A 27,988-nucleotide genomic window follows, 5' to 3' on the forward strand; every position below is an offset into this window, starting at 1 on the left:
TAAAATTTGATTTGATTTAAATGGTCTGAAAACGTATGTAAATGTGATATTTCAGTTTTTTTGCAAAACATTCTAAGAACCTGTTTTTGCTTTGTCATTATGTGGTATTGTGTGTAGATTGATGAGGAAATAGAACAATTTAATCAATTTTAGAATAAGGCTGTAACGTAACAAAATGTGGAAAAAGTCATGTGGTCTGAATACTTTCCGAATGCACTGTATGCCTAACAACAGCAAGTTACAATGTTTACATTTGTTTATGCTCTCTGTGTGAACTTTAGTTGGAGTCTTCTGTCGCCATGACTATGAGAGGCTAGCTTGACTGGAGCTAATGTTAACTTACGTTAGCTTCTAGCTTCTATCTTTATAAATTAATTAAACTATCAAAACAACATTGTAAAAAATTACAATAATATTATATCGCTCCACTTAACTTGGTGTTTCATATCCTATGCTTTATAACTTGCTCACTGTAAAGATAAGGTTTAAAATAATCTGTTTTATCTGGTGCTTCTCTCTTCAGTTTTCAGTTGTCTCTCTCATTCAACTGACTCCTTAGGCATGTTCACACTGCACCTTAGTCCAGGGCTAAGAGCCTCCTAAGCGAGTGTTCACACTTACACATTCTAAAGTGGGCTAGCACCAACCTTAGGCTAGCCGGCCCTGCTCCGGAGCAGGGTTAGCACTGACTTTACAGGGTTAGTCCCATAAACACAGTACCAAAATAGCCAGTGTGAAACGGGGTCAAGAACAACTTCTAGAATGCTCACTGTCCAATCACAAAAGGAGCAATTTCCCTTAATTGACGTAATAGTATGAATTTACTTAGTAAATTCATACTATTTAATCCTTCCATCTGAGGACAACAAACGAAATAGCTAAATCCGTGCAAAAAACATTAGGCTACCATACTGTATATCTCACATTCTCCCACATTTCTGGTTGGCAACACAGGGAACCCAAACATGTGCAAAAAACAATCCTATTAATACAGTAAGTATTACCCCTTTTGACAGCAACTATTTCCCCTTTTCATTGATTTTACATACAAACTAGGATCGACAATAGTAGCCTATTGCCTCTTATCAGAAACTTGCCTATGCTGGTATATAAATGCATAATACCAACCGACCTCTTTTGACCTTGGTGGGTTTATTTATTTAATGCATTATACTGCCATTGTACCATGGTAACCACAATTAATAAAGATGGTACCATATAATCATTTTTGGTACCATTTATCATAGTTGTGCGTTACCATGGTAGAATGTAGAATGGTATTTCCATGATCCACATCTATACCATGGTATAAATTATGCAATACAATGGTATTATTTAGGTGCATGGCAGTACCATCATACTTCAGAGCTAAAAACATGGTACATTTCCATGATTCAGATCTATGCATGGTATAAATGATGCAATACCATGGTAATATTTAGGTACATTGGCAGTACCATGGTAGTACCATCATACTTCAAAGATAAAAACATGGTACATTTCCATGATTCAGACTATACCATGGTACAGTGGGGGAAAAAAGTATTTAGTCAGCCACCAATTGTGCAAGTTCTCCCACTTAAAAAGATGAGAGAGGCCTGTAATTTTCATCATAGGTACACGTCAACTATGACAGACAAATTGAGAAAAAACAAAACAGAAAATCACATTGTAGGATTTTTTATGAATTTATTTGCAAATTATGGTGGAAATAAGTATTTGGTCACCTACAAACAAGCAAGATTTCTGGCTCTCACAGACCTGTAACTTCTTCTTTAAGAGGCTCCTCTGTCCTCCACTCGTTACCTGTATTAATTTCACCTGTTTGAACTTGTTATCAGTATAAAAGACACCTGTCCACAACCTCAAACAGTCACACTCCAAACTCCACTATGGCCAAGACCAAAGAGCTGTCAAAGGACACCAGAAACAAAATTGTAGACCTGCACCAGGCTGGGAAGACTGAATCTGCAATAGGTAAGCAGCTTGGTTTGAAGAAATCAACTGTGGGAGCAATTATTAGGAAATGGAAGACATACAAGACCACTGATAATCTCCCTAGATCTGGGGCTCCACGCAAGATCTCACCCCGTGGGGGCAAAATGATCACAAGAACGGTGAGCAAAAATCCCAGAACCACACGGGGGGACCTAGTGAATGACCTGCAGAGAGCTGGGACCAAAGTAACAAAGCCTACCATCAGTAACACACTACGCCGCCAGGGACTCAAATCCTGCAGTGCCAGACGTGTCCCCCTGATTAAGCCAGTACATGTCCAGGCCCGTCTGAAGTTTGCTAGAGTGCATTTGGATGATCCAGAAGAGGATTGGGAGAATGTCATATGGTCAGATGAAACCAAAATAGAACTTTTTGGTAAAAACTCAACTCGTCGTGTTTGGAGGACAAAGAATGCTGAGTTGCATCCAAAGAACACCATACCTACTGTGAAGCATGGGGGTGGAAACATCATGCTTTGGGGATGTTTTTCTGCAAAGGGACCAGGACGACTGATCCGTGTAAAGGAAATAATGAATGGGGCCATGTATCGTCAGATTTTGAGTGAAAACCTCCTTCCATCAGCAAGGGCATTGAAGATGAAACATGGCTGGGTCTTTCAGCATGACAATGATCCCAAACACACCGCCCGGGCAACGAAGGAGTGGCTTCGTAAGAAGCATTTCAAGGTCCTGGAGTGGCCTAGCCAGTCTCCAGATCTCAACCCCATAGAAAATCTTTGGAGGGAGTTGAAAGTCCGTGTTGCCCAGCGACAGCCCCAAAACATCACTGCTCTAGAGGAGATCTGCATGGAGGAATGGGCCAAAATACCAGCAACAGTGTGTGAAAACCTTGTGAAGACTTACAGAAAACGTTTGACCTGTGTCATTACAAACAAAGGGTATATAACAAAGTATTGAGAAACTTTTGTTATTGACCAAATACTTATTTTCCACCATAATTTGCAAATAAATTCATAAAAAATCCTACAATGTGATTTTCTGGATTTTTTTCCCTAATTTTGTCTGTCATAGTTGACGTGTACCTATAATGAAAATTACAGGCCTCTCTCATCTTTTTAAGTGGGAGAACTTGCACAATTGGTGGCTGACTAAATACTTTTTTTCCCCACTGTGTATGTGAAAGTACCATAGTAGTACCATGGTATAAATACAAGTACCATAGTAGTACCATGGCACATTTTTGTAAGGGCAGCTCAGAAATGGGATTCCTGTGTAAACACAGCCAATGTATGCAGGAAGTGTTTGAAACAGGTCATATTTTAGGTGTTGAAGTGAAAGGTTTACTGTGTAAATAAAGTCACCACACAGTCATTAACAGAGAGGGAGACTCGCTGTTCAGGTTTATTGTGGCATTTAGTTGGATGTATTTACAGAAATGCAGTATAAACACAAACATACAAGTGTCCCCAAATGGTCTGTATCCAGTAGAAACACAAGAAGAGAGACAGAAGAGTATCTATGGGATCTGTGTCAATGAAATGCCTTCTCTCTTTCTGCTCTAGATACAGTATCTGAGGGAGCAGACTGAGAGGACCACACCCAGTGTACACACACCACACGAGCCAAACAGACTTCTGAGATAACTGCTGCTTAGAGCATGGAGCCGGCCCAATCAGAGATGAGCATCTTGGGATGCTCGCCCAATGGGAAAGGTCACGACCTAGGAGATGACACATATGTGCCTATGAAGACCATGCCAGAGGAATTAGACACGTGAGTTTCCTTTTCCTGGACTTATACATTATTGTCACATTATTGTATTTTTCAACAACCACAACTAATCAGAATCAAGGCTTTGCATATTGTGAAGAACATTTTACTTTGTGAAGAAACAGTCTTGAAAATGTTCATCTTGTCTTTGGTGTCATAATCAATCCTTGGTTCCTGCCTGTGCCTGGTAAAGATATGACGAGGGGCCGTCATGACCTCCTCCTTAGGACCATCTGGCAGAACACCCAGAATATGTTCTTTAAGTTAAGATAGGAGACGGTGCCAGACACATGCCGGAACCAACCTTATGAACTATGCCTATGTAACGTGTCTGTAACCAGTATATAAGCGATCGAACAGGACTGCCCCGTTAGAGCTCCTGATCGACATGTATACTTGGTGTATTGAGTTGGTTGGAACCTCTCCAGCATGCTGATAATAAAGAATGATTCATTTAAGATTGACTTCGAGTGTCCCTGTGTAAGAATTTCCCCGACAATATCAATCTGAAAAGCAACTGAAAAGTTACATACACTCACCTGGTTGTCTTTGTGACTCTATATCACAGAAACAATACAATGCATATTTCATTCCAATTGTTTTTGAACGGATGCTTTGATATTATTATTGCATAAGGGGGGTGACATTTAGCCCACTGCATGCAGTGTTGTGCCCAGCTCATAGACTGGAGAGAGTAATGGGTTTGTGCTGTGTTAAACTGTGAATGTGTCATGTGTTTTTGTCGTTTACCTTCCAGTATGGAAACCAAAACCCATTTAACAGCCTGTAAATGTCACCTGTGTGTTTCTAAAATACAGTAGCTTTTATTCATCAGGGTTGAAACTCCTTTTCAATTCAATCAATTCTGGAAATAAACTGAAATTGTAATTCCAATCCTGAATTCATCCACATGATTGTGTCCAAAAGCGGGTAGTTTACCCTCTAATACAGACACCATTTTATAGACAGAACTCTTAAAACCCTATTTCTATTTCCACCATGCAAATTGTGTTTTGCTCGCCCAGTCCTCCTTGCTAAGTGTATGACATCAGTACTGAGTATGAATTGTTTATACGCCATGAATGACGTCTGAGCAGACAATATAACTGATTGCCTGAGTGGTGTTTGTGTTTCTAAGTGCATGTTTGCCTTGTTTTTGTCCCGCCGTCACCCATGGATCCTCTGTTTGCCACACAGAAATGGTACTCAAAATGTCAGGTATGTTTATACTTCGATATACAGTCACACAGACACAGTCTCTATATAGTAGGCTTACTGACTATGTAACATCATTACTCACAAACTATCCTTTAAGTGAAGCATGTTGACACTGTTTTGACAAGAAACCTCCTTCTATCTGTGTAGCTTGTGTCCCTCATTTTAAGGTGCAGGTTTTAGAGACTATCAATTGTAATGTCCGTTTCTGTTTCGTCCAGGTTTGATGAACCTGATGGCATCCTGGAGAGTGAGGAGTTTCTGCCCAACGGAGATGGGAAGAAGCCCATGCGCTTCACAGATGTTAGTGTGACTGACTTTATTATCTCCATAACTCAAACATTACTCACTGTCTGTTTTCCAAATGGCACCCTATTCCCTATGTGACGAGTTGACATGGCCACAGTTGTAATCTATTTCTTGTTATGATGGATGTAGCTACATATATAATCGCATAATCCTCATAGCCTACATGTCTTTTTTCTTTGTTAAAGCACATAGATGGGTATGAAACGGTAAGCAAAAACATTGAATTTGGTCATATGCAGAAATGTGCTTTTCTGCCTTTTTAATTTTGTGTAACGTCAGTAGTCTTGTCAAGGAAGCATCATGTAAAATATATTGGCCACACTCCACTTACCAAGACCATTGCCAAATGAGGCGTGCTGTCACCTGCTTTTACAGTAAGCCTTGAGGTGGTGTAGTGAGCCTACAGTGGTACCGCCCAGCACATCTAGAAGGGAATGTATTTCATACCAAACTCCTCCCTTGGGATAACATAGAGGCACTTTCTCAAGGTGCCTCTACATCATGATTTCAATGGTAGAGTTGAACCGCTAGGGCCCTCAAACTCAACTCAGGACATCGAAGGCAGTTCCACTGCTTTTTTTCATTGTTTCCCTCTAATCAGGGACTGATTTAGACCTGGGACACCAGGTGGGTGCAATTAATTATCAGGTAGAACAGAAAACCAGCAGACTCCGGACCTCATAGGGCAAGAGTTGAATACCCCTGCGCTAGGGCCAATAAGAGCTAGATGAACTACTAAAATACCCAAATATGTAACTTTTGTAACGAACCGTCAAAATGAAGACAATAATTGATGTGTTTCACTAAAACTAAGCCTAAAACATCTGGTTTTCGATTATTTTTTATTTATTTATTTTTTACATGAAAATTACTCTTTAAAGGGTTATTCGTCTGTGCCCATAGGATAACCCTTTGAAGAACCCTTGTTGGTTCCATGTAGTACCCTTTCTACAGAAGGTTCTACATGGAAACCAAAAGTGTTCTACCTGAACCTAAAAGGTTTCTACCTGGAACCCAAAAGGGTTCTCCTATGGGGACAGTCGAAGAACCCTTTTGGAACCCTTTTTTCTAAGAGTGTACCCAGCTAGTATATTTGGTTCCTTGGAAGTTGTAGGAACGTAACTGTTTGGTTTCCCATTGGTTCTGGGAACGAAGCAATACGTTTCCTGACCAGTAAAACAGAAAATGTATTCAACGTTCTTGAACTCCAAGCACAGATAGAACACATGGAAATGAATTTGCTTAGGCATTAGTCATGCAAACACATTTATTTTTTCTTGTGGCATGGCATCAGAGATATTCGGTTGTCTATCCATGGAATTAGTCCACTGCACCACCAAGTAGGAATGGCCGGCAGGGATGTAGCTCAGTTGATAGAGCATGGCGTTTGCAACGCCAGGGTTGTGGGTTTGATTCCCACAGGGGGTATGATAAGAGCGTCTGCTAAATGACTAAAATGTAAAATGTAAATGTAAGATGGAGCTAGCATACCATGTTGGTGGTTTTTAAACTCGTACAAAGCTGTTAATTTTAGTCTATTCAAACAGACCCCATGTCAAAGGAAACAAGTATTAATTAACATTAGGTGTGGCCAATTAGTGGGCGGGGCCAATATACTTGAACACAGTTTTGTTGAAGCTGAGATTGGAATGTATTTGTTTTTCAATAACATTCTTAGAATGTTCTTTGCACATTACTAATGTTTTATTGTGGTTTTTATGGAAAGTTTTCTTAATGTTCTGAGAACATGACTTTAAATAGAGCCATGAGAAAACCTCAGAAAGCGTTATGCTGAAGTACTGAAATTCTCACAGGAGAACGTTGTTTCTTAACGTTCTCTGAACTATTAGAGAATATTCCCAATGTCAAACCAGTTGTAGAACGTTCCTAGAACATTATCAAAAATGTAGTTAAATGTAACCATGTTTGAACATTTAGGAATAGTTCTGTTAAAGTAATGAAATACCAAGATGAATAATGTTATTTTTGTCAAGTTCCTTAAATGTGCTGAGAATGTTCCAAGGCCAAGCAACTATCTGCACCAATCCCAGAACATTCTTGAAAGGTTGTATGTAAAATAACCATAGGACAACCACACTCTCACCAAGCTCTAAGAAACGTATGGTTATCAGAATATTATGTGCTAGCTGGGTAGGGAATAGGGTGCCAATAGGATTCCATTTGGGATGCAGACACTAAATCATTGCATGCTAATGACACATTTGGCCTGTCACGTTGCACTTGACAAGAACATGAATTTTTTAATGTAAGAAGAGCTTTTCAGCTATACATAATTGTTGAATTAACTAAATTTGAGATTGTTGTATTTTTTTGATCAGTTTGAGGGAAAGACATCTTTCGGCATGTCTGTGTTCAACCTGGGGAATGCTATCATGGGCAGTGGAATCCTGGGACTGGCTTATGCCATGGCTAACACTGGCATCCTCCTCTTCCTGTAAGTCAAACTGTCAGCTTTCTACATGTCTCTACATGTCTGTAATAATGACTGTAAGTCGCTCCGGATAAGAACGTCTGTTAAAGGACCAAAATGTCAAATCCTGCCGATGCTTCTTAACGGTCTCCTAGTCTCTCCATTCCCCACTTGGTTTAGTGTTTTTGTCCTTCCTCTTCTCATAAAACCCTGAAACCGCAAAACGACACACTGACTTTCAAATCACTGACACATTGAGCACAGACACAGTAGGAGTCACTCATTAGCTATTGGTTTGTCTCTGTTGATAGTAGCACTGCCAGCTTGTTGTGATATGATATCCCTTTGCCTAACCAGAGAGCCTGTAGAGAACGTGCTCCTCAGTCACAGTTATAGCCTTTAGGCTGTACATAGAGTCAATACAGTGGAAAGGGCCAGGGTGTGGGTTGAAAATAGCCACGACCTTCGCTTGTAGGAGGGAGCTGGGACAGCCAGGAATGCTATTTGCCCAGAACCCCAGCCTGCCTGCCTCAAGAAGGGTGCTGTGCCTGGGTGGGGTGATAAGGGGCCAGGGTGGGGCTGGAGGCAGGGTAAGGGTCTGTGGTGACGTGACACTTCTCATGGCATGATCCACACTATCCCCTCCCTCCCATCTTCCCCCATTCTCCAACCGTTGTCCCCGCCCCTGTGGACACATGCAGGCCCCAGAAAGGCCACAGCCCAGAATAGCCCCGCCTGCCAGTCCCCACGCCACTGGCCCCCTCTGTAGCGTTGGACATGTCCTCCACTCTCCTCCCTCTGTCCCTCCTCCCTCTGCCCCCCGTCCGTCTCATGGAAACATACAGGTTCTCATGGAAACATACAGCTCCCATTTATCGCTTTTGTGACTTCAGGTTATAGAACAGGAGAGCTTGGGTTCAAAAGGTTTAGAAAGATATATTTGTTTGGACTTTGAGAAGCAGGAATCAATTCACATGGATTTGTTTGACTGTGTAATCTGCCCCATGGATGTTTCTTTCCATCTAAGTACAGTATTATCGACTTTGGACTCAAAATAATTGTCTTCTGGTAAAAGTAAGCAGATAAGTCTAGAGTCCTGTAGCAAGCAAAATGTGATCAAATTCCAAGTCCTTGTTCCAAGTCCTATCTTTTCCCATGGAAAAGCAGATCATGTTATATTGAGCAACTATATTGGAGATTTGTTGCATTGTGGGTGTGACTGACACGCAGCCTTCTTTGTCTCTCAAGGGTAACATACTGTAAAAAAAACAGGATTTCTCAAGGGAGACCTAAATAGATGTTCTCTGCCTCCCTCAGCATATTATCACACCATAGCAGTTCCAATGGGACGTGGGGAGAGCCCTGAAAATGGCATTTAAACACGAGACCTGTGAACTCAGATTCCACGCTCACAACATGACATTTCCTGGACAATGAACCAAACCAACCATTAAGCAACTCATAGTGGCTCTCGTGACTCCTGCACTCTAAAAAATGCTGGTTTAAAAAGCAACCCAGCACTGGGTAAATAGTGGGCGGAACACACGTTGGGTTATTTTTGACCCAGCAGTTGGGTTATTGAGCTATGATCAGATGGGCATGTATTTTTAAATTTTATTTTTTATTATTTTTAATTTTATTTTTTTAGTCATTTAGCAGACACTCTTATCCAGAGCGACTTATTTAAAATTCATATTTTAATTACTTCTGAGTATTTTATATTACATGTGCTGAACTACACTCCAATGTATTTTGTGACAAGATACTTTCGAAAGCTGTAATTTGTATTTTCAAAATTCTATACAATTTCTTTACTGTGGTTCACAATTTTGTGGCCCCCTTTCAACCTCATTTGGTATCAAAAGTCTGATGGCACTATGGTGTGATAATAGCGTCTGCTAAATAAACTAAATGTAAATGTATATCTAAAAATAAACAATTGCAAAGCATACCAATGGATTATTCCAATGAGTTCTGCCCCTAAACAAGGCTAATGACAATACCCAGTGTGCTTTGCAGTTGTTCATTTTCACATATACATTTTGGCCATTTAGCACAGGGTTTCCCAAACTTGGTCCTTTAGGGTATTTTGTAGTTGTAATTTATAATTTATGCCCATCTCTGGCTATTACCCACCGGGTCAGATCAGAAGACTGGAGGCATGGCTTAGTAGGGGTGTGGCGTTCAGCTAGTTATTTTCAGCCACCCGTGAGAATAAATGTCATTCAGGTTAATCTTCTCTGTTGTATTGTCAACACAATTGAGTACTGACACTTTTGTAGCTTTAATGAGGCTTACACAAGGGTTTGAGTTCCTCAAGTGTCTATGTGTATCCCAATGTTGGTATAGGTACCACTGTGTTATAATGTTTAAATAATAATGTTATTAATTTTATATAAAAGGTGAATTTATTACAAGTAAACATTTCAAATCAATTTGGTTAAAATTCTAAACAACAAGCAACAAATCCAATGTAACCTAAGCAAATAAAAATAAAAACAAACAAGAAAAAACTAAAAAAACTATGCATTCAATAAATAAAACAGGTAGCGATAATCAGTCCATCAATTAGTTAGTCAGTCAGTCTGTTGGAGTGGTTGACGGTGTGTTGACGGAAGCGATGGGGACTGGGCTCGCAGGTTGGTGGGTTTGGGATTTGGGTTAGTGTGGTTGGTGGCGTTGGCCCTAGCCCTGCCGGCGTAGGAACTGGGGCAGGTTCTGAAGAAGTGGCCCCTTTTGCCGCACAGGTTGCAGGGGCGTGTGGAGGTACAGTCTGAGGTTGGATGGTTGTCATTACAGATCTTGCAGATGATGGTTACTGCAGGCTGCGGCCATATGGCCGCAGTTCCTGCACAGTTTGGGCATGCCGTAGTAGTGGACGGAGCATAGCCTCTGTTCTTTCCCAGCGTGATGGTGCTAGGGAGGTTTTGGACTCCGCCCACTCCAGTTGGGTCCGGTTTTAACAGGACCAGCCATTTTCGTGCCCCAGTCCAGACGTGGTCTTTGTCCAGGACCCTCCTAGCTGCTGACTTGAGGGTGGCGAACCTGCTTAACCAAACTTCTAATGTCCTAGTTCTGGATGCATTCCTTGCTAAACTATACTGTAACTACCTTGGATTCTGTGTCAGAAAGGGGGTATGCTCAGAGTTTGTTACACAGGTTTGAATCTTTGCACTTTCTGAATTTTGACCCAAACTGTTCTAGAAACTGGGGGCCTTGAAACTAGCTTCAAATGATTCCTGTGGCCCTGGGTGTTTCACCAGGCAGTTCAGGTTAGACAGCACAAAGCCCATACCGCTCTGGAGAAATGGCTGGGTAAAGATAACTCAATGTGTGTTCTGTCCAATATTTACCCAATTTGGGTTGTTTTTAACACAGCATTTTTTAGCGTGTTGAGTGGTCAGTGGAATGTCAGGACTCAACCTCTGTGCCCACACTGTGGCCAGATGCTAGGATCCTCACCTCTACTGTGGTTAGTAGTCAAGGGGCCTCCATCTGGCCGTAGGGGCCGACTCTGAGGTCTGGGAAAGGTGATGGCACTGGGAGCGCCCTCTGACCATCTAGGAATGCTGACTGGGGAATGCTCGGCCGCTCGGCTCCCTTCCTCAGGGGTCAGTGCTTCTGTAGGCGGACTGCGGCTCCTCTCTGGTCTCCCTTTTGTCACAGGGGTCTAAGAGGGAGATGGGTTGTGGGAAACAATCTTTCTCAGATTACATAGAGCCAGGATTGCTGGAAGGAGAGTTATGTCCTTTGTTATACCCCCTCCCCCCCACACACAAACACACACACACAGACACACACCTCGTTCCTGAGTTCTGACTCCAACATGATTTTCTCCGACTGTTGGCAACATCATACATTATTAGCATTTTCATAACATTTAGAGTCTGCTGAGAAAGCGCTTGCCTTTATTAACTGTCTGGGCTTGAGCCCTGAGATCACATGGCTACAGTTGGACATTACAGTTGGTAGTTAGCAAGCCAGAGTCTGCTTTGTTCTAGCTAGCGTACTTCACTATCCCTTCATGATACAATTAATGCCTTTTAAGTGAAACCTTAAAATGTTTCTTTTTGGAATTATACGGAGCCAGTTGTAATCTCAAACTGTAATTTATTTTGGTTTTATTGGCTAAAAGTCAAGCCACTAAATGCAGGGCTTGTCATAGAAATGTGTGTACGTTTTTGTGTGTGTGTGTGTGTGTGTGTACTATTCTTACATATTGATAGAGAGGAGCTGAGGAGTTCACTACTACAGTTCGTTGTGAGCTTGTTAGTTGCTATGCTCAGCTAACCACCTTTTATTGCGTTGAAATTATGCAATAACATGTTTTATCATGTACCTTCTTTCCCTCCTTCCCCCAGGTTTCTTCTGACTGCTGTGGCGGCCCTCTCCTGCTATTCTATTCACCTGCTGCTCAAATCCTCTGGCATTGTGGGTAAGCTGGCCCTCATCTTCATTTGACCTCATGCAACAATAGTGCATGCGTAGCTATGTGTAGTTCTACATGCACATCATAGTTTGATCCAGTGGCAACACTCTAAGCCATAGGGATGGGTCACACTATTGCTGAAGCATTGAGAGGAGATGATGGTACTACATATTGAGGGCTGTTGCAGTGTCATGTCGCAGGGATTGGGCCAGATGGAGAAAAAACTGATGGCTTGCATAGTTGCCGCATTAGTGTTAGCATTAGCATGCCCTGATTAATTTCCATCTTGTATAGATTAGCTTGGTAACATGGTATTTCCCTGTAACCCTGTAATGTATAGTTCCCCAATGGCCCAGCATTAAGGATGTTGACAAAACCGTATATATTACATTTACATTTACATTTACGTCATTTAGCAGACGCTCTTATCCAGAGCGACTTACACATTGGTGCATTCAACTTATTGTTTTTCATATTCAGCAATATGGGCCTAGCATGGAAATAGAGGCCTGGCATGATAAACCGGTAAATGAACCTGGAAATTCTACACTGACTATCTAACTAAGTGTTGTTTGAGGTACTACCTGGGTGTCCCCCTGTAAAGCTGTGTAATGATGATGTTGCGCAACCCACTTCCTCTCCCAGGAATCCGAGCCTATGAACAGTTGGGCTACAGGGCCTTTGGCACCCCAGGCAAGATGGCCGCCGGTATTGCCATCACACTGCAGAACATCGGAGGTGAGAAGTCACTGTGGTCACTGGTCTAGTGTCCCACAACAACACACATCTCTGTGTGTTTGTAGAGGCTATGGTGTTATGATAAATCACAAAGCTCAGCAGCAGACAGGCAGACTGTCTGGTCTTCCTGGCCGGGCGATTCACCTAAAACTGTTCACTTGGAGTAGAGCCTTTCACATTACCCACCCATACTCCAGTCTATATTCACATAGTGATAATACAGCCCTAACTTAACCCTTATGGTTTCAATATGCTTGTCTGGGAAACATGACAGTAGACATTTGAGTAAAATATATATATTTGTCTGTCTGTCTGTCTCCCTCTCTCTCCCTCTCTCTCGTCTCTCTGTATGATATGGGGGAGTATTAGGAGCTAAGGCCAGCCGTCCAGTTGGCAAACAGCTGCTGCCGTGGATGTGGTGGTGTTTTGGCATTGGTTAGACTTCCCTCGCACTGCTAACTACCACTGCACAGTGCAGTGGCTGCCTGCCTGCCTGCGTGCGTGCTTGGGCAAATCCCTAGCTGTGACTAAGACACAGCAGTCAGAAGCCATGTTACCAATGTGGGGAAACTTACATTTACTTTGAGACCTGGTGGATAGATTTATATTGTTGTAAATTTAGTTACAACTAATGCCTTTAGAAACTCACTTTCCACACTATGTATTATTTTCTAGATACAGTGCATTTGGAAAGTATTCAGACCCCTTGACTTTTTCAAAATTTTGTTACGTTACAGCCTTATTCTAAAATTGATTAAATTATTTTTTTCTCATCAATCTATACACAATACCCCATAAAGACAAAGTGAAAACAGTTTTTATTTTATTTTTGCAAATGTATTACAAATAAAAAACAGAAATACCTCATTTACATAAGTATTCAGACCCTTTGCAATGGGACTCAAAATTGAGCTCAGGTGCATACTGTTTCCAATGATCATCCTTGAGATGCTTCTACAACTTGATTGGCGTCTACCTGTTGTAAATTCAATTGATTGGACATGATTTGGAAAGGCACACACCTGTCTATATAAGTTCCCACAGTTGACAGTGCATGTCAGAACAAAAACCAAGCCATGAGGTCGAAGAGCTGCGACACAGGATTGTGTTGAGGCACAGATCTGGGGAAGGTTACCAAAACATTTCTGCAGCATTGAAGGTTCCCAAGAACACAGTGGCCTCCATCATTCTTAAATGGAATACGTTTAGAACCACCAAGACTCTTCCTAGAGTCTGGCCAAACTCAGTGGAGAAGGGCCTTGGTCAGGGAGGTGACCGAGAACCCGATGATCAGTCTTAAAGAGCTCCAGAGTTCCTCTGTGGAGATGGGAGAACCTTCTAGAAGGACATCCATCTCTGCTGCACTCCACCAATCAGGCCTTTATGGTAGTGGCCAGAAGGAAGCCACTCCTCAGTAAAATGCACATGACAGCCCACTTGGAGTTTGCCAAATGGCACCTAAAGGACTCTCATTCCCTGGTCTGATGAAACTAAGATTGAATTATTAGGCCTGAAATGCCTTTATACGCAAATATTGATATAATAACCATCATATCAAAGTAAACTTGGAGTCACGAGATGACATGTTGTGTGGTCCTCCCACTACAACTTGGGAAAGAATGCAGTTTATTAGGGTACAGATGAAATAAGTTATGATGAACTTCACAGGGTGGTGAAAGTGCACACGGTGATTGATGCTCCTTTCCAATAAATATCGAGGATCTTATTCTGGAGACATGATGATCGATGCTTGGCTGCCGTTTGTCAAATAAAAATATTATTGCTCTTTTGTCCATTATAGTCTCACCATGTAGGCTATCCTACTCGTACTGTATCTGTGAGCTGTTGGGTAGGGCGCTCGCGCCAAGACCAGAGTGGGCACATACGCAATGTAACGCAACCATTTTTTGGACCAAACCATCAGTAGAGTTGGTTTGCAATGGAAACCCATTTAAATTGTACACTTTATTTGGTACATGGGAATTTAACCGCAGAAGTTATTTTTATGTGCAATATGTCACCACGCACAGCCTTTTATCCCCAACAAGTCAATTTGATGGGAAAATGTGCATATTTAATGCTGATTTTAGAATATTCGCATGAACATCTTTTGCCAGTTGATTGGAAACCTAGCTACTGATTGTGTCACTCATAGTTCTGTCTGTCTCTATTCCGTCACAGCCATGTCCAGCTACCTGTACATCGTCAAGTCTGAGTTCCCATTGGTCATCCAGGCCTTCAGTAGGGCGGACCCCACCGATGAGTGAGTACTCTCATTGGTCTATCCACTTGATCTACCTGAACATTTCTCTACATTCCAGGGCTACGTTTAGTAGGCAAATGTTTGCACATAGAAAATGCATGAGTAGAGTGGATGTGAGTGCTTATTCTACATGTCAGAGGCATGTTTGTTCTATAACCACTGCCTAGAGACTGCCCTTTCTGCCTGTGTAGCTTTAACTGGTAGCTGAGCTTGTACCACTACCCTGGCTCACCTGGCATGGGCTGTGGGCTGGCGTCCTCAGAGGTTGGTGCAGAGCACAGTGGGCTGGTATTCCAGGTGAGGGATAGGGCAGGGGCGTGAGTCTGCAATTGTCTAGACAGAACAGAGGGGATTTTCAGGAATGGCTAGCACACGCCTCTTCTCCAGGCCCAACCCCCAGGTTGAGGTGACAACTGCTCCAAACAGCAGTATTGTGGTGGTGATGGGTATGTTGGGCACAACAGTGGTCCTTGGCGGTATGAAGTGGATTCCTGCTCCCCCAGGCCAGATCTAAAAACAGGGCTGAGAGCTGAACACTGTCCTGCTCTACCTAGCCAGCCAGCCAGGCAGGAAACGTCACTCCACAACTCCATTCTCTATTAGTCTGTCCAAAGGGCTCAGCCCTGCATCAAAGCACACTGGCTGTAGTTGACAAGGGGGAGTTGAATACATGAAAGAAATGTACAGCAGTGCAGCCAGAAGAGCAGTAAAATTGACTCATATTAATCACAATGGTGTTGGCATCCTGACAAAGGGAGGTGAGATGAGACAGCTTCACCAGCTGTTCTCTCTGCTCTGGGTTTGACCCCTGTTTGTCATCCAGCCTGATGTTCTGCCTCGTGTCTCTGTGTGTTTATTTGTGTCCTGTAGCTAAGTGTTTTAGTGTTGTAGTTATGCGTGTATGTTTCATTTCTGGGTGAGTGCAGGTATTTCTCCAAAGGGATCTTAGAGCTCTTTGAAGGCCTGTCAGCACCCTTTGTTGTTGATGAGGAGGGGTGTGACAGACTCAAATTGTGACGTTGGTGTGTGGGTGTGTGTGTGTTGGGGGCAAGACCACTAGTGTGCTGGTTCACACACACACACACACACACATACACGCTCATGTGACAGCTGACAGCTGGCAAACCTCAAGAGGCCACACTCAAGGACTTGTCAGCCCAGGCCCAAACATGACATGAATAAGACTCTCAATGCCCAAACATCCACCCACTTACAGACTTTCTGTAGACTCTCTCTCTATCCAATGGCCAATGCTAATACACAGCAAAAAGTCCAGTGTTGAATTAACTCCCACAGAGTTGATTTCAACACTTTTTGAGGGTTTATATAGGTCCAGACTCTCCAGAGTTAAATTAACACTTTCAAAATAGTTAAACATTTAACACTCTGCCAGAGTTCCTTTTTTAACTCACAAAACAGAGTTAAAGTAACACTAAGGGATTAGACAACTAACACTGCTCCAAGTTAATTTTTTTAAACTATTCGTGTAGTGTTAATTTCACTCCCTAAAGTGTCAATTATCTACACTGAAAAAATGTAAAAATGTATTGTTAATTTATTCAATATTATTTATTAATTAATTTAATATATACTTATATTAATAAGAATTAATCACAATAAACAATAATTGTCAAAAACATTTATTTGTGCCTTTTCTCCCTTGCAGTCAGTTGAATTAAAACATTGTGAATGAAGGTATAATGTACATACTTTAATCTGAAACATTGTATGAGCTTTGAATATCAAACGGTTTATGAAATTTAAGCTCAGACATTTTTAGTAGACATCTTTCCGCACTTCGTAATACTCTGAATGCATGATGATGGTCATCAAAATTCTCTATAAATAGCTAGTTTGTCAAAAAAATAATTTGATCTTCAACCAAAGGTACATCACTTATTTGACAAAAGACTGGCATGTCTTCTTCCATTGCACTGCAAATAACTAGTCCAGCTTTATACTCTACACCATCAACTTTAACCCAACTAGTTGAGAAAACATATTTTGATAAGATCGTTTCAAGCATTTCATTGTTGACGACATTCTCATCTCTGAAGAGAAAATATTTAATTGGCCCATACTCATTTTGTTTGAGGGTGACGGGTTTCCCAGTGATAAGCAATGGCCATCTAATGCTTTTTAGCAAGCGATTTGGTTATGTTTTTGAAAATGTTAAAACAATCTTTAAACAGCTTGTGTTTGGCCTCAAACCTCATACACCACGTATATAATAAGGGGCCAATTTTCCTTATAGAAGATGGGTAATGGATCATAAAATGATGCTTAGGTATCAAGTTTCTATGTGGATACAAGTGCTTAAATAGTTTGTGGTGGTCAACAATCAAATGCTTTAAATATATTGTCATACCTAGAGTGAGAGAAGGTGAAAAAACTATGTTCATTATTTGAAGTAACAAATTCCAGTTTTTGTTTCCTGCAGGAATAATGTCACCAAACAAACAGTGGGATGTTTTTCACAAGACACAATGTCTGAATAGAATTAAAATCAATGCCATTGCCAACACTCTCCAAAATAACCTTTGTAGGACGATTCTTTCGTTCTAAAAATCCATAATCAAAACCATAAATCTTGGAAAGCAAGTCCTGTTCTGACAAAGTGTTGTGTGAGATATCCAAAAAGCAATTTGATCTCATACTGAACCACACCCTCAAGAAGATCATGTATGATATCAAATTAAGAGTTATTACAAACATGGAAATACTTCAATGAATTAAGTGTAGATCTTTTTTTCAAACCATAAAGTGACTTCAATTGTGGGTTTTCCTGGAGAGACTGGCAATGCATTTCAAACATGTCTTTTCCACGAAGGATCACATTAGGATCATCCTCACTGTATACCGTTTGACAATCATTCTTCTCAATCAAACAAAGGCGACAGAAACTACTGAATGACTCATTAAAACCAAGAATTGTGTGCATCCCTAGATTATCTCCAGTGATCTGACAGATTGTACCATATACAGTGGGGAAAAAAAGTATTTAGTCAGCCACCAATTGTGCAAGTTCTCCCACTTAAAAAGATGAGAGAGGCCTGTAATTTTCATCATAGTTACACGTCAACTATGACAGACACATTGAGAAATAAAAATCCAGAAAATCACATTGTAGGATTTTTAATGAATTTATTTGCAAATTATGGTGGAAAATAAGTATTTGGTCACCTACAAACAAGCAAGATTTCTGGCTCTCACAGACCTGTAACTTCTTCTTTAAGAGGCTCCTCTGTCCTCCACTCGTTATCTGTATTAATGGAACCTGTTTGAACTTGTTATCAGTATAAAAGACACCTGTCCACAACCTCAAACAGTCACACTCCAAACTCCACTATGGCCAAGACCAAAGAGCTGTCAAAGGACACCAGAAACAAAATTGTAGACCTGTACCAGGCTGGGAAGACTGAATCTGCAATAGGTAAGCAGCTTGGTTTGAAGAAATCAACTGTGGGAGCAATTATTAGGAAATGGAAGACATACAAGACCACTGATAATCTCCCTCGATCTGGGGCTCCACGCAAGATCTCACCCCGTGGGGTCAAAATGATCACAAGAACGGTGAGCAAAAATCCCAGAACCACACGGGGGGACCTAGTGAATGACATGCAGAGAGCTGGGACCAAAGTAACAAAGCCTACCATCAGTAACACACTACGCCGCCAGGGACTCAAATCCTGCAGTGCCAGACGTGTCCAGTACATGTCCAGGCCCGTCTGAAGTTTGCTAGAGTGCATTTGGATGATCCAGAAGAGGATTGGGAGAATGTCATATGGTCAGATGAAACCAAAATATAACTTTTTGGTAAAAACTCAACTCGTCGTGTTTGGAGGACAAAGAATGCTGAGTTGCATCCAAAGAACACCATACCTACTGTGAAGCATGGGGGTGGAAACATCATGCTTTGGGGCTGTTTTTCTGCAAAGGGACCAGGACCACTGATCCGTGTAAAGGAAAGAATGAATGGGGCCATGTATCGTCAGATTTTGAGTGAAAACCTCCTTCCATCAGCAAGGGCATTGAAGATGAAACATGGCTGGGTCTTTCAGCATGAAAATGATCTCAAACACACTGCCCGGGCAATGAGGGAGTGGCTTCGTAAGAGGCATTTCAAGGTCCTGGAGTGGCCTAGCCAGTCTCCAGATCTCAACCCCATAGAAAATCTTTGGAGGGAGTTGAAAGTCCGTGTTGCCCAGCGACAGCCCCAAAACATCACTGCTCTAGAGGAGATCTGCATGGAGGAATAGGCCAAAATACCAGCAACAATGTGTGAAAACCTTGTGAAGACTTACAGAAAACGTTTGACCTGTGTCATTGCCAACAAAGGGTATATAACAAAGTATTGAGAAACTTTTGTTATTGACCAAATACTTATTTTCCACCATAATTTGCAAATAAATTCATTAAAAATCCTACAATGTGATTTTCTGGATTTTTTTTCTCAATTTGTCTGTCATAGTTGACGTGTACCTATGATGAAAATTACAGGCCTCTCTCATCTTTTTAAGTGGGAGAACTTGCACAATTGGTGGCTGACTAAATACTTTTTTCCCCCACTGTACCTGCTCATCTGAAAAAAGAAGACTTAGCCCTTGGCTTTCTAGTTTTTTCAAATCATTTATCAACGGTTCTAGTATAACATCAAAACCATACTTGTGCAGATCTTGTGTGTGAAAAAGTGTTACCAAATGAATGTTCATCAAAACCGAATTACATTTTTGGGGAAAGTTTCTTACAACAAAATAAAGAGAGCCAATTTTGTGAATTCCACGTTTGGAGCCAAGGGGATTGGCTGTTTCAAAATCATCATAGTATAGTTGGATTTGTAATGCATGTCTATTAGCTGTAAACAAAGGGTGGGTTTTAAAATAACTTCCATCAAAAAAGTCAGTATAAGTGTCAGGCTCTGATCTACACGCTTTCTTTAGCAAAACACAAATGTCTGGATTTCTGCACATTAACTTCAATGTTTCTAAAATCGGCACATATATAAAAGTATCCTTCACAGGTACTTGATCATAAATACTGGATTTCTGATTTCGCCTGTTGTCATATCTCACTCCCAGTGTTATTTCTACTGGCTCGACAACTCCCCATTTTTGGTGGAAGTATTTATTTTGTTTCCATTCTGTATTTAGATTTGTGAACGGGTTTTCATAATCTTCAAAATATTCATTTATCACAGATATGTTGGGGTCAGTTATAGGTAAAGCAGATATAGCTCTATGCTTTGCTTGTGAGCGAATCTCACTTGTTAGTTCTTCCAAATCTCCTACAATTGGAAATCCCACTCCCCTGTAATTTGGCCACGATGGATGCACACATTTCTTTAGTTGGATCTTTAGTAAGTCCTGAATCATTGCTCTCATAATAAACACTGGAAGAGCTACATTGATTTTGTGGATTAAATGTGTCCTCCAAAGCATGTGTCCTTGAGATGTAGTTGCAACTGGCTCACTAGATGAACATGCAACAGTTGAAGTTTGAGAAATTTGCTGAACATTACTATGAACACTATTAAGGTGCTTCCGAAAACCTGTATATGTTAGGAACTGATGCTTACAGCCTTGCTGAGAACAAAACAATTTGAACTTGGGTCCAGGATAGTAACCATGTTCAACTCTTAAATGTGAACTCAACTGTTGACTGCTGGGATAATATTTCTGACACATGAAACAGGTCAACATTGTTATAGCTTCTTACTCACAGGGTGAGAGTGCTACTGGCTGGTTAAGCAGTCTCGCTCTCAAATCTTTAACTCTGGGTGACTCCTTCATTTTCCCCACATCAATGTTATACACTGTTGTCTGCAGGAATGTGTAAAAATTCACAAATGCCACATCGTAAGACAAATTAAAAAATGTTCTTTGAAAAGTTCATCACATGCCCCGAGGGAGCGGTTTGCCTTGCATGGGATGAGACGCTTATCCATTGTGATGTAGAAGCTCTCAATCTTGCTCTTCTGACGCCCAACAGCGAGGAGGTACGGCTGCCGACCCTGCTGGTTGCGGAGATGCTCCTCCAAACTGCAGCATGACTAGGGTTGAGATCAGAAAACTGAAAATTAGACACAATAATAATGTGCAGCCACAGAGAAAACTACATTATACAAGTGATTATTCAAACATCTTTTCATTGGCTAGTGCAAGATGAGAATGAAAACTTAATTACAATTCCATCCACTTTTTAACAACCCTCATTTACATATGTGGCTAAGAAGGTGACGTGACAAATTATTATAATCACCTTAATAATATAGTTACCTTATGAAAGACAACAAGTCTCTCAACTGCATCACATGCACAAATTTTTGGAGACTTCAGTCCCCCTGGAGGTGGTGGAAGGAGATTTAACAGTAACAACAGGGAAGCCATTTCTTGGTCGTAGGCTGAGGACAAAGAGTCACAAGAATTAACTGAAAACTCTTCAAATGTAATACTTTTCAGGTTTGAATGAGAACAGGGAGGCATTATGAGAACGGTTTGAACCGTCATCCATCTATTAGTCACATTTATCCCAAAAATCAGATCAACGTTCACAGATACACAGAATAAACAAATGAAATATTATTGCAGTTATAGTTTAACTGCAATTATAACACATTTATTAAAATAAAAACAACTCACTTGTTGCGTCATCAAGATCACTTCCTGGGGGACTTTCTGCTGACTGCACCAAGCGACGCAACTCTGGTGTTGAGGTGAGCCGCTTAGCCTCTTTTATGACATTTGGCTTGAAGAACAAATCCCATTTCTGAAGAAGCCTGGAGGATGTGTCGTCATCAAATAGGAGAGTGAAGTCTTGGTCCACCTTTAAGAAAGAAGATATTAAACTACTACTACTACTACTTCAGGAAATACTTTCACATTTCAAGCCATTCTAAACATCTCATCCCAAACTTACCAATCCTTTTGTATCCAGGAATCTTGGGAAGCTGGAGAGGATATCAACACTTCTGCCTGGGTCATTAACGAGCTTCTGACGGTGCTGAAAGGTCTCTCTCATCTTCTGGAAAATCAGGGAATTGGTCAGGGAAGGTCTGTGGTATGGTTGAGCAAAGACATGGCCTCTTGGCAAGCATCACCATCAAGCTGCCTTTCAACATTAACAGTCCTTTGGAAATTTGGGCCCCCTGGAGAAAAGTCAATTGGGCTATTTGGTGGCAGTGCAGATCCTCGACGAATCTTCCTCTGGACTGTTTTCAGACGCCAAGAAATGTATCCTGTGCTGCTTGCAGCATCATAGAAGTGTTCCTGAAATGAAAAAAAGAAAATAAATGCATTGTCATACCAGGCTCATGAGAAATCTCACGGAATTCAAATATCAATGTCGTCCACACAGTTTTGTGTCACAACATGACATGAAAGAGTTAACAATAATAATGCCTATTACATAGCCCTTCTTGGAGTATGGATCCTTGAGGGAAGGGAACAACATCACTATCCCACGTGCATAATCTTCTCTGATTGCTTTAGTGGGGCGGTGCCTGAGAGGAGATATTAAATTAGTACATTTATGCAATGGCCATGCAGTTATTTGGCACAAATAAAAACAATGTGAAACAAACATACCCATGATTGTCAATCATGTGAGCCACCAGGATGTTAACCATTTTTCTTCTTGCAGCATCTGTTAGGGTTTCTGTTGTTTGGTACTCCTGTAGTACTTCTTCACCCCCAGACTTGCCTCTTAGCACAGCTTCAATCAACTAATAAAAAACAAAAACATTAGAATACAAAACATGGTGATAAATAGTTTTTCTAGAGACTCAGAGTGAAAAAATGTGAAAGCATTAAGAAACCTGTTCAGTAGACACAGCATCACGTGTATCCTCAATTCTTTGCCTCTTGCTAGGGACATCATCTAGGATTAGTTGATGCACTTGAGCTGAAGCTTGAGTCAGACGTCTCAGAAGCAGAAGACAAGGAGAAATCAGAGAATTCTAAACGAATAGAAAAAATGCAAATAATTATATTATGTAAGGTGTAAAGTGCTTTATTATACCTGCCTTGATATCTCACCCTGATCTGAGAATACTGTCAGCACCACATTGCCTTGTCCAACGAGGTCGCTGAATATTTCTGCATCAACTTCTGTCCCTGTTGCATCCTTGTATATAACTTTTGCATCAGGTGGCAGGCAAAATCTCTCGATGACTGGAAAAGATAGTAAGGTCAAACTGAATGTGCCTTTGAAGTTAGCACTGTTTCTTGCCTCACAGCCAATAACTGTTCACGTTAAATACATACATCCACCACTGTATAATCCTTAAATAGACCTAGAGCATTTTCCCTCACATAACCCATTCCCTCTTAAGTCCAAATTTATAAATGGATGATTGGCTTTTTTTATTGACTGTTTTGGTGTATATTAATACTTTACACTCTATGAAGCACACATTACAGAACTGAAAATGATTAGCAATTTAACCCCATTTACCGTATAAAAGAGTCTGATAAAGGCATGCAAAGAAATCAGAATCGACAACATTAAGGAGCTTGCACAATGAGCTTTTAAAAGAACATGGGTGTGGTTTAAAACCTTTTTCCTAAGCCATGCTAACCGTTTTCATGGAATTGCATAAAGTCAAACCGTCCTTCATCCTCATTCAGCTTCACATATTTCTGCTGTTGGCTGTACTTCACCTGGACCAGCATTTTGACTGAGACATGCAAGGAAGTTTGATAAAGTAAATAAACATTTAAAGGAAGAACGGTAAATATTAAAGCTAAGTCGACAGTGTTACACCATTTTTGGTGACCCATCAGATTATGTGACCTGCACTGTTGGAAAAAGTACACATTTTCAGAAAATCGCGCTGTGACTGAGATATTAAAATGCTGCTTATGCATTGACTCATCAATATTTAATGATGCACTTAAATGTTTAATAAATCTGCTAATTTTGTACTTTAGCTTTAACTTAGTAATTTCAGTACCATTAACTTATAATACTTATATACTTTTACTTAAATAAATGATCTGAGTACTTTTTCCAACACTGCAGGTCATAGAATCTGATGGGTCACCAAATACAGTGGTACGCTGGTCACACAGACAACTAAACACGTGAAACACCGTCTGCATGTTGGGACATGTTTTTTGCGGCCCCTTTGATGTTCAAAGTGAAGGGGGGAAAAAAGACGTTAACTCCAGCCTCAAACAAGATTTTATACAGTAAAAAAACATAACGCTTTGTTTTTCCTTTATTAAATCATCATTGATAAAGTTGGAGACGGTTTAAGTAACAAACTGTTAGCTAGCTTACCATACACTTCTAGCTAGCTAATCACCAGAACAAATTTGCTGCTCAGTCCTGGCAACAAACACGGTTTTGTTAGGCATATATTCTCTGTAGATGTTTCATTGTTCATACTGAAATTCTCAGCATCAATTTATAATTGTTTCAGTAAGTTTGAGTTAATTGCACTTACCGTGTAGTACTGCATGGGAAGGAGAAAATGGCGCCGACTTGTCTCCTCTGTCTCCAACCGAAGAAGTGAAATGCATGGGCAGAGCTTAATTACATCTCTGCAGAGTCAACTCTGTCAAATAACTCCAACACTGAACACCATTTAAATCAGAATGTGTTAACATAACACTCTGGGAGTGAAAATAAACTCGGAAATGTTTAACCCTGAAATTTCAACACTCCAATTTTTGCTGTGTACTTTTGTAACATTCCGTTTTCTGGTTTCATTTATCAAAGGCGCGTGCGCACAGAAAAGACTAAACCTTGCGTGCACTTTAAAAAAAGTAACTGCAAAAGATTAACATTCTGCCAACACCTCTACAGAAATTTGATCTTTTTTTTTTTTTTAACTGTCATGGCCCAGTTTCAACATCTCCAAATCATCCAGCAAATGAGAGCGTTTTGTTAGCATAAAAGGTGACTGTAGGGCAGGGTTCTTCAATTCCGGTCCTGGAGGGCCGAAACAGTTCTTTTTTCTATTTCTACCTGGTAGTTAATTGCACTCAGCTGGTGTCCCAGGTCTGAATTAGCCCCTGATTAGAAGGAGAGGATGAAAAACAGAGGTGTTTCGGCCCTCCAGGACCGGAATTGAAGAACCCTGATGTAGGGCATTTTCCAGGCGGGGTTGAAACGCTCGTTAACGACCGCAGAAATATAGTATGGCTCTGATCTATCAATGAAAACATGCGTATACTGTGTGTTACATGCGACAGTCTGATAAATCCCAATAATTTGTTGTGCATACAAATCCTAGAATCTCCACGTATGGCAGAATTTAGTGAGAAATGTACACACGGTTGATAAATGAGGCCCCAGGTGCTTTTTATATTTGTGGCGTCAGTTGGGGGGTTGGCAGGGGTTTGTTTATAGCCCCAGGCTCTTTAAATAGAGATGGGTTTACAATGATTCATACAATGTGTCTGACGGCTGGATTAGGGCCTATCACACAAACACACACACACACACACATTTGTTTTACTATCCTTGTGTGGACCAAGCAACTGATTCCCATTCAAAATCCTATTTTCCCTAACCCTAACCTTAACCCAAAAACCCAAAACCTAACCCTAATTTTAACCCTAACCCTAATTGTAACCCTAACCCCTAAACCTAAAATAGCCTTTTTCCTTTTGGGGACCGGTGAGGACCCCTTTGGATCCTGGTTCCTCTCTAGGTTTCTTCCTAGCCACTGTGCCACCTAGCCTCTGCATTGCTTGCTCTTTGGGGTTTTAGGCTGGGTATCTGTAAAGCACTTTGTGACAACTGCTGGCTTTATAAAATACATTTGATTTGATTTAGAAGCATGCACAACACAGATAATAGGAGTTTCAGGAGTTGAATGGTTAGAGGGCTACATATTAAGGAAGAGCAGTACAGTAACTAATAGACAGCTGGATAGAACAGGAGAGTGTTTGAATACAGGGAATAGAATGCTGTATGTAGAAGATTAATATTACTGTTGAACAGTATTGGTGAAATGAGGTGTTGTGAATCTGAAACTCTCCGAGGGAGACAGAGAGGGAGATGGACAGGTGGATAACGCATGGGATTGAATAGGGCCCAGGACCCCTAGACCCTGATCTGTAATGAAATCATCTTGACTCACCCAGTCACGGCCTGTGATTCCTGCTTTCTAGGGACTCTCTAAAGTCCCCCCAACCCTCCTCCCCACGCACGCACACACCCACACACACACAAAGGACAGTGCATTAGCACACTGTAGGCTGTAGACCAGACAGCCCTGTCTGTTGTATGGTGTTGCTCACAGACAGGGTTAAGAATAACAGGCTTAGCAGCTTAACCAGAGGCCTATATGTCTGAAATAGCCTCTTATACCCGGGTTTTAGGATACAATGTGCTGTAGCAATGGCTCAAAGACTTGTACACGTCACCAGGCATTGAGATGTGTACAAAGCGTGTCAGACTCGCTGAAAAGCGTGTCAGACTGTGATTGTATTTTGGTGTACCGTTTAGTCGTCCTGCTACTGATTTCGCCTTGGTGTTAATGTAACTAGCTTGTTCACAGGAAAGTGGCAGCAGTAGGACATGGCCAATCAGGCCTGATGTGTTTCACGTAGACACATATTAAAAGACAGTTCGATTTCAGGAATGGTTCTCTCAGACTGAGCCCAGGCTATACGGTAAGTGGCACTCAACCTGTCCCAAGCCACCATGTGATTCGACCAATGGGTCACCCTGTGTCCAACATTCTCAACACTGAGCATGCAACATGTAACACATCTCAATGCCTGGTGACGTGTACAAATGCATGTAGTGTACATGTGAACACATGCAGACCGTTATAGGTACAGTATGCACTGTTTGTGGCTATTTAGGACCCTCAAATCCTATTTTTTATAAGAGGCAAATCACAGTTTTGATGAGAGGATGTGTGTTTCCCACATACTGTATAGCAGACCTCTCAGATGTAGACAGATGCATGTAGAGGGCCCTGGCCTGGCCAGTGTTTGGCTGAAGGGAGGGAAAGGGATGGAGGGGGAGTCAGGCTAAGAATAGGACCTCCCAGCCCAGACCTGCTCCTCACACATACTGGAGCACTGCTCATACCAAGGCCATGTGGAAGGAAAGTATGTTTGGGTGGAAAGTATGTTTGGGTCAGGGGGTGGGTGTGTGGGACTGGGGGGTTGAAGTGAGGTGTGTTTGGGTTGGAAGGGTAGTTAGTACTTGAGGGTATTTTGGTTGGTAAGGGCATGGGGTTGTGGTGGTGGTGGGGAGGGCACAGATATGAGGAGAGAGCTGCCAAAAAGCAAGCGGGATGGCGTGGGAACAGGGCAATTCTCACTCATTGAGAAGTTCAACCTCAGTGCCGTTTAGGTCCCTATATGCCACCCTTATTGGAACCGTAAACTTCAACATAAATCAGTAGCCTTACATAAGAGAGTGGCTTAGACCAGTGTGCCAGATGAAAAGAGCAATGTCTCACAGCAACAACAGTCAGAAATAGACATATTTCCCCAATAAGCGCTACAAGGCTGTTTCTATGGCTCTCACAGAACAGACCAGCAGACTATAATGCTGACTCACTGGCAGTCAGCACATCCCATCATCAGATGAATGGTAATGGAAAGTAAAGGAATCAACACTTTAAAATGAAAATATTTGTTTTACAGTTTCATTATTTTGACCACCCTACAGTTCATTGGAAAAGGAAGTGTAAACTCTAACATAGTCTATTTGCTACAAAGGTATCTTAGCAGCATAGATAAAATGTTGCTGTTGTAAAGCACATTTTCTGCAATTCTACACATTTTTCCATTGAGCTGAATGAAAATGTTGCAGTTTTGAAGCTAATTTCCAGCAATTCTACACAGTTTGGCATGGAGCTGAGAGACAATTTTGCAGTTGGTTAATGGGCATGTTCCTTGAATGCC

At 41.3% G+C, this 27,988-nt stretch overlaps 1 protein-coding gene and 1 long non-coding RNA gene across 4 annotated transcripts in view; one reads left to right on the top strand and one right to left on the bottom strand.

Annotated features, from left to right (window-relative positions):
• LOC311133720 (sodium-coupled neutral amino acid transporter 3-like) overlaps positions 1–27,988 on the top strand; it is an 80,655-nt gene that overhangs the window by 32,958 nt on the left and 19,709 nt on the right. Inside the window, exons 2-8 of the mRNA XM_084167260.1 lie at positions 3,521–3,731; positions 4,926–4,946; positions 5,165–5,246; positions 7,592–7,707; positions 12,045–12,118; positions 12,758–12,850; positions 15,032–15,113. Coding sequence (XP_084023386.1) covers positions 3,616–3,731; positions 4,926–4,946; positions 5,165–5,246; positions 7,592–7,707; positions 12,045–12,118; positions 12,758–12,850; positions 15,032–15,113 — 584 coding nt within the window. The 5' untranslated portion in view covers positions 3,521–3,615. The remainder of the gene's footprint in view (positions 1–3,520; positions 3,732–4,925; positions 4,947–5,164; positions 5,247–7,591; positions 7,708–12,044; positions 12,119–12,757; positions 12,851–15,031; positions 15,114–27,988) is intronic.
• LOC311133721 lies at positions 19,642–25,018 on the bottom strand. Of its 3 annotated transcripts, none has more exons than XR_014613621.1 (3): positions 22,927–25,018; positions 22,697–22,833; positions 19,642–22,611 (listed from the first exon to the last, which is right to left on the bottom strand). It is a non-coding gene; the product is annotated as an uncharacterized lncRNA (long non-coding RNA). The 3 variants fall into 3 exon arrangements; XR_014613622.1 differs by having other exon boundaries at positions 19,642–21,935; positions 22,029–22,833; XR_014613623.1 differs by having other exon boundaries at positions 19,642–21,162; positions 21,389–22,833.

The sequence above is a fragment of the Coregonus lavaretus genome (assembly GCF_964263955.1).
Source record: "Coregonus lavaretus genome assembly, chromosome: 8".
Classification (NCBI taxonomy): domain Eukaryota; kingdom Metazoa; phylum Chordata; class Actinopteri; order Salmoniformes; family Salmonidae; genus Coregonus; species Coregonus lavaretus.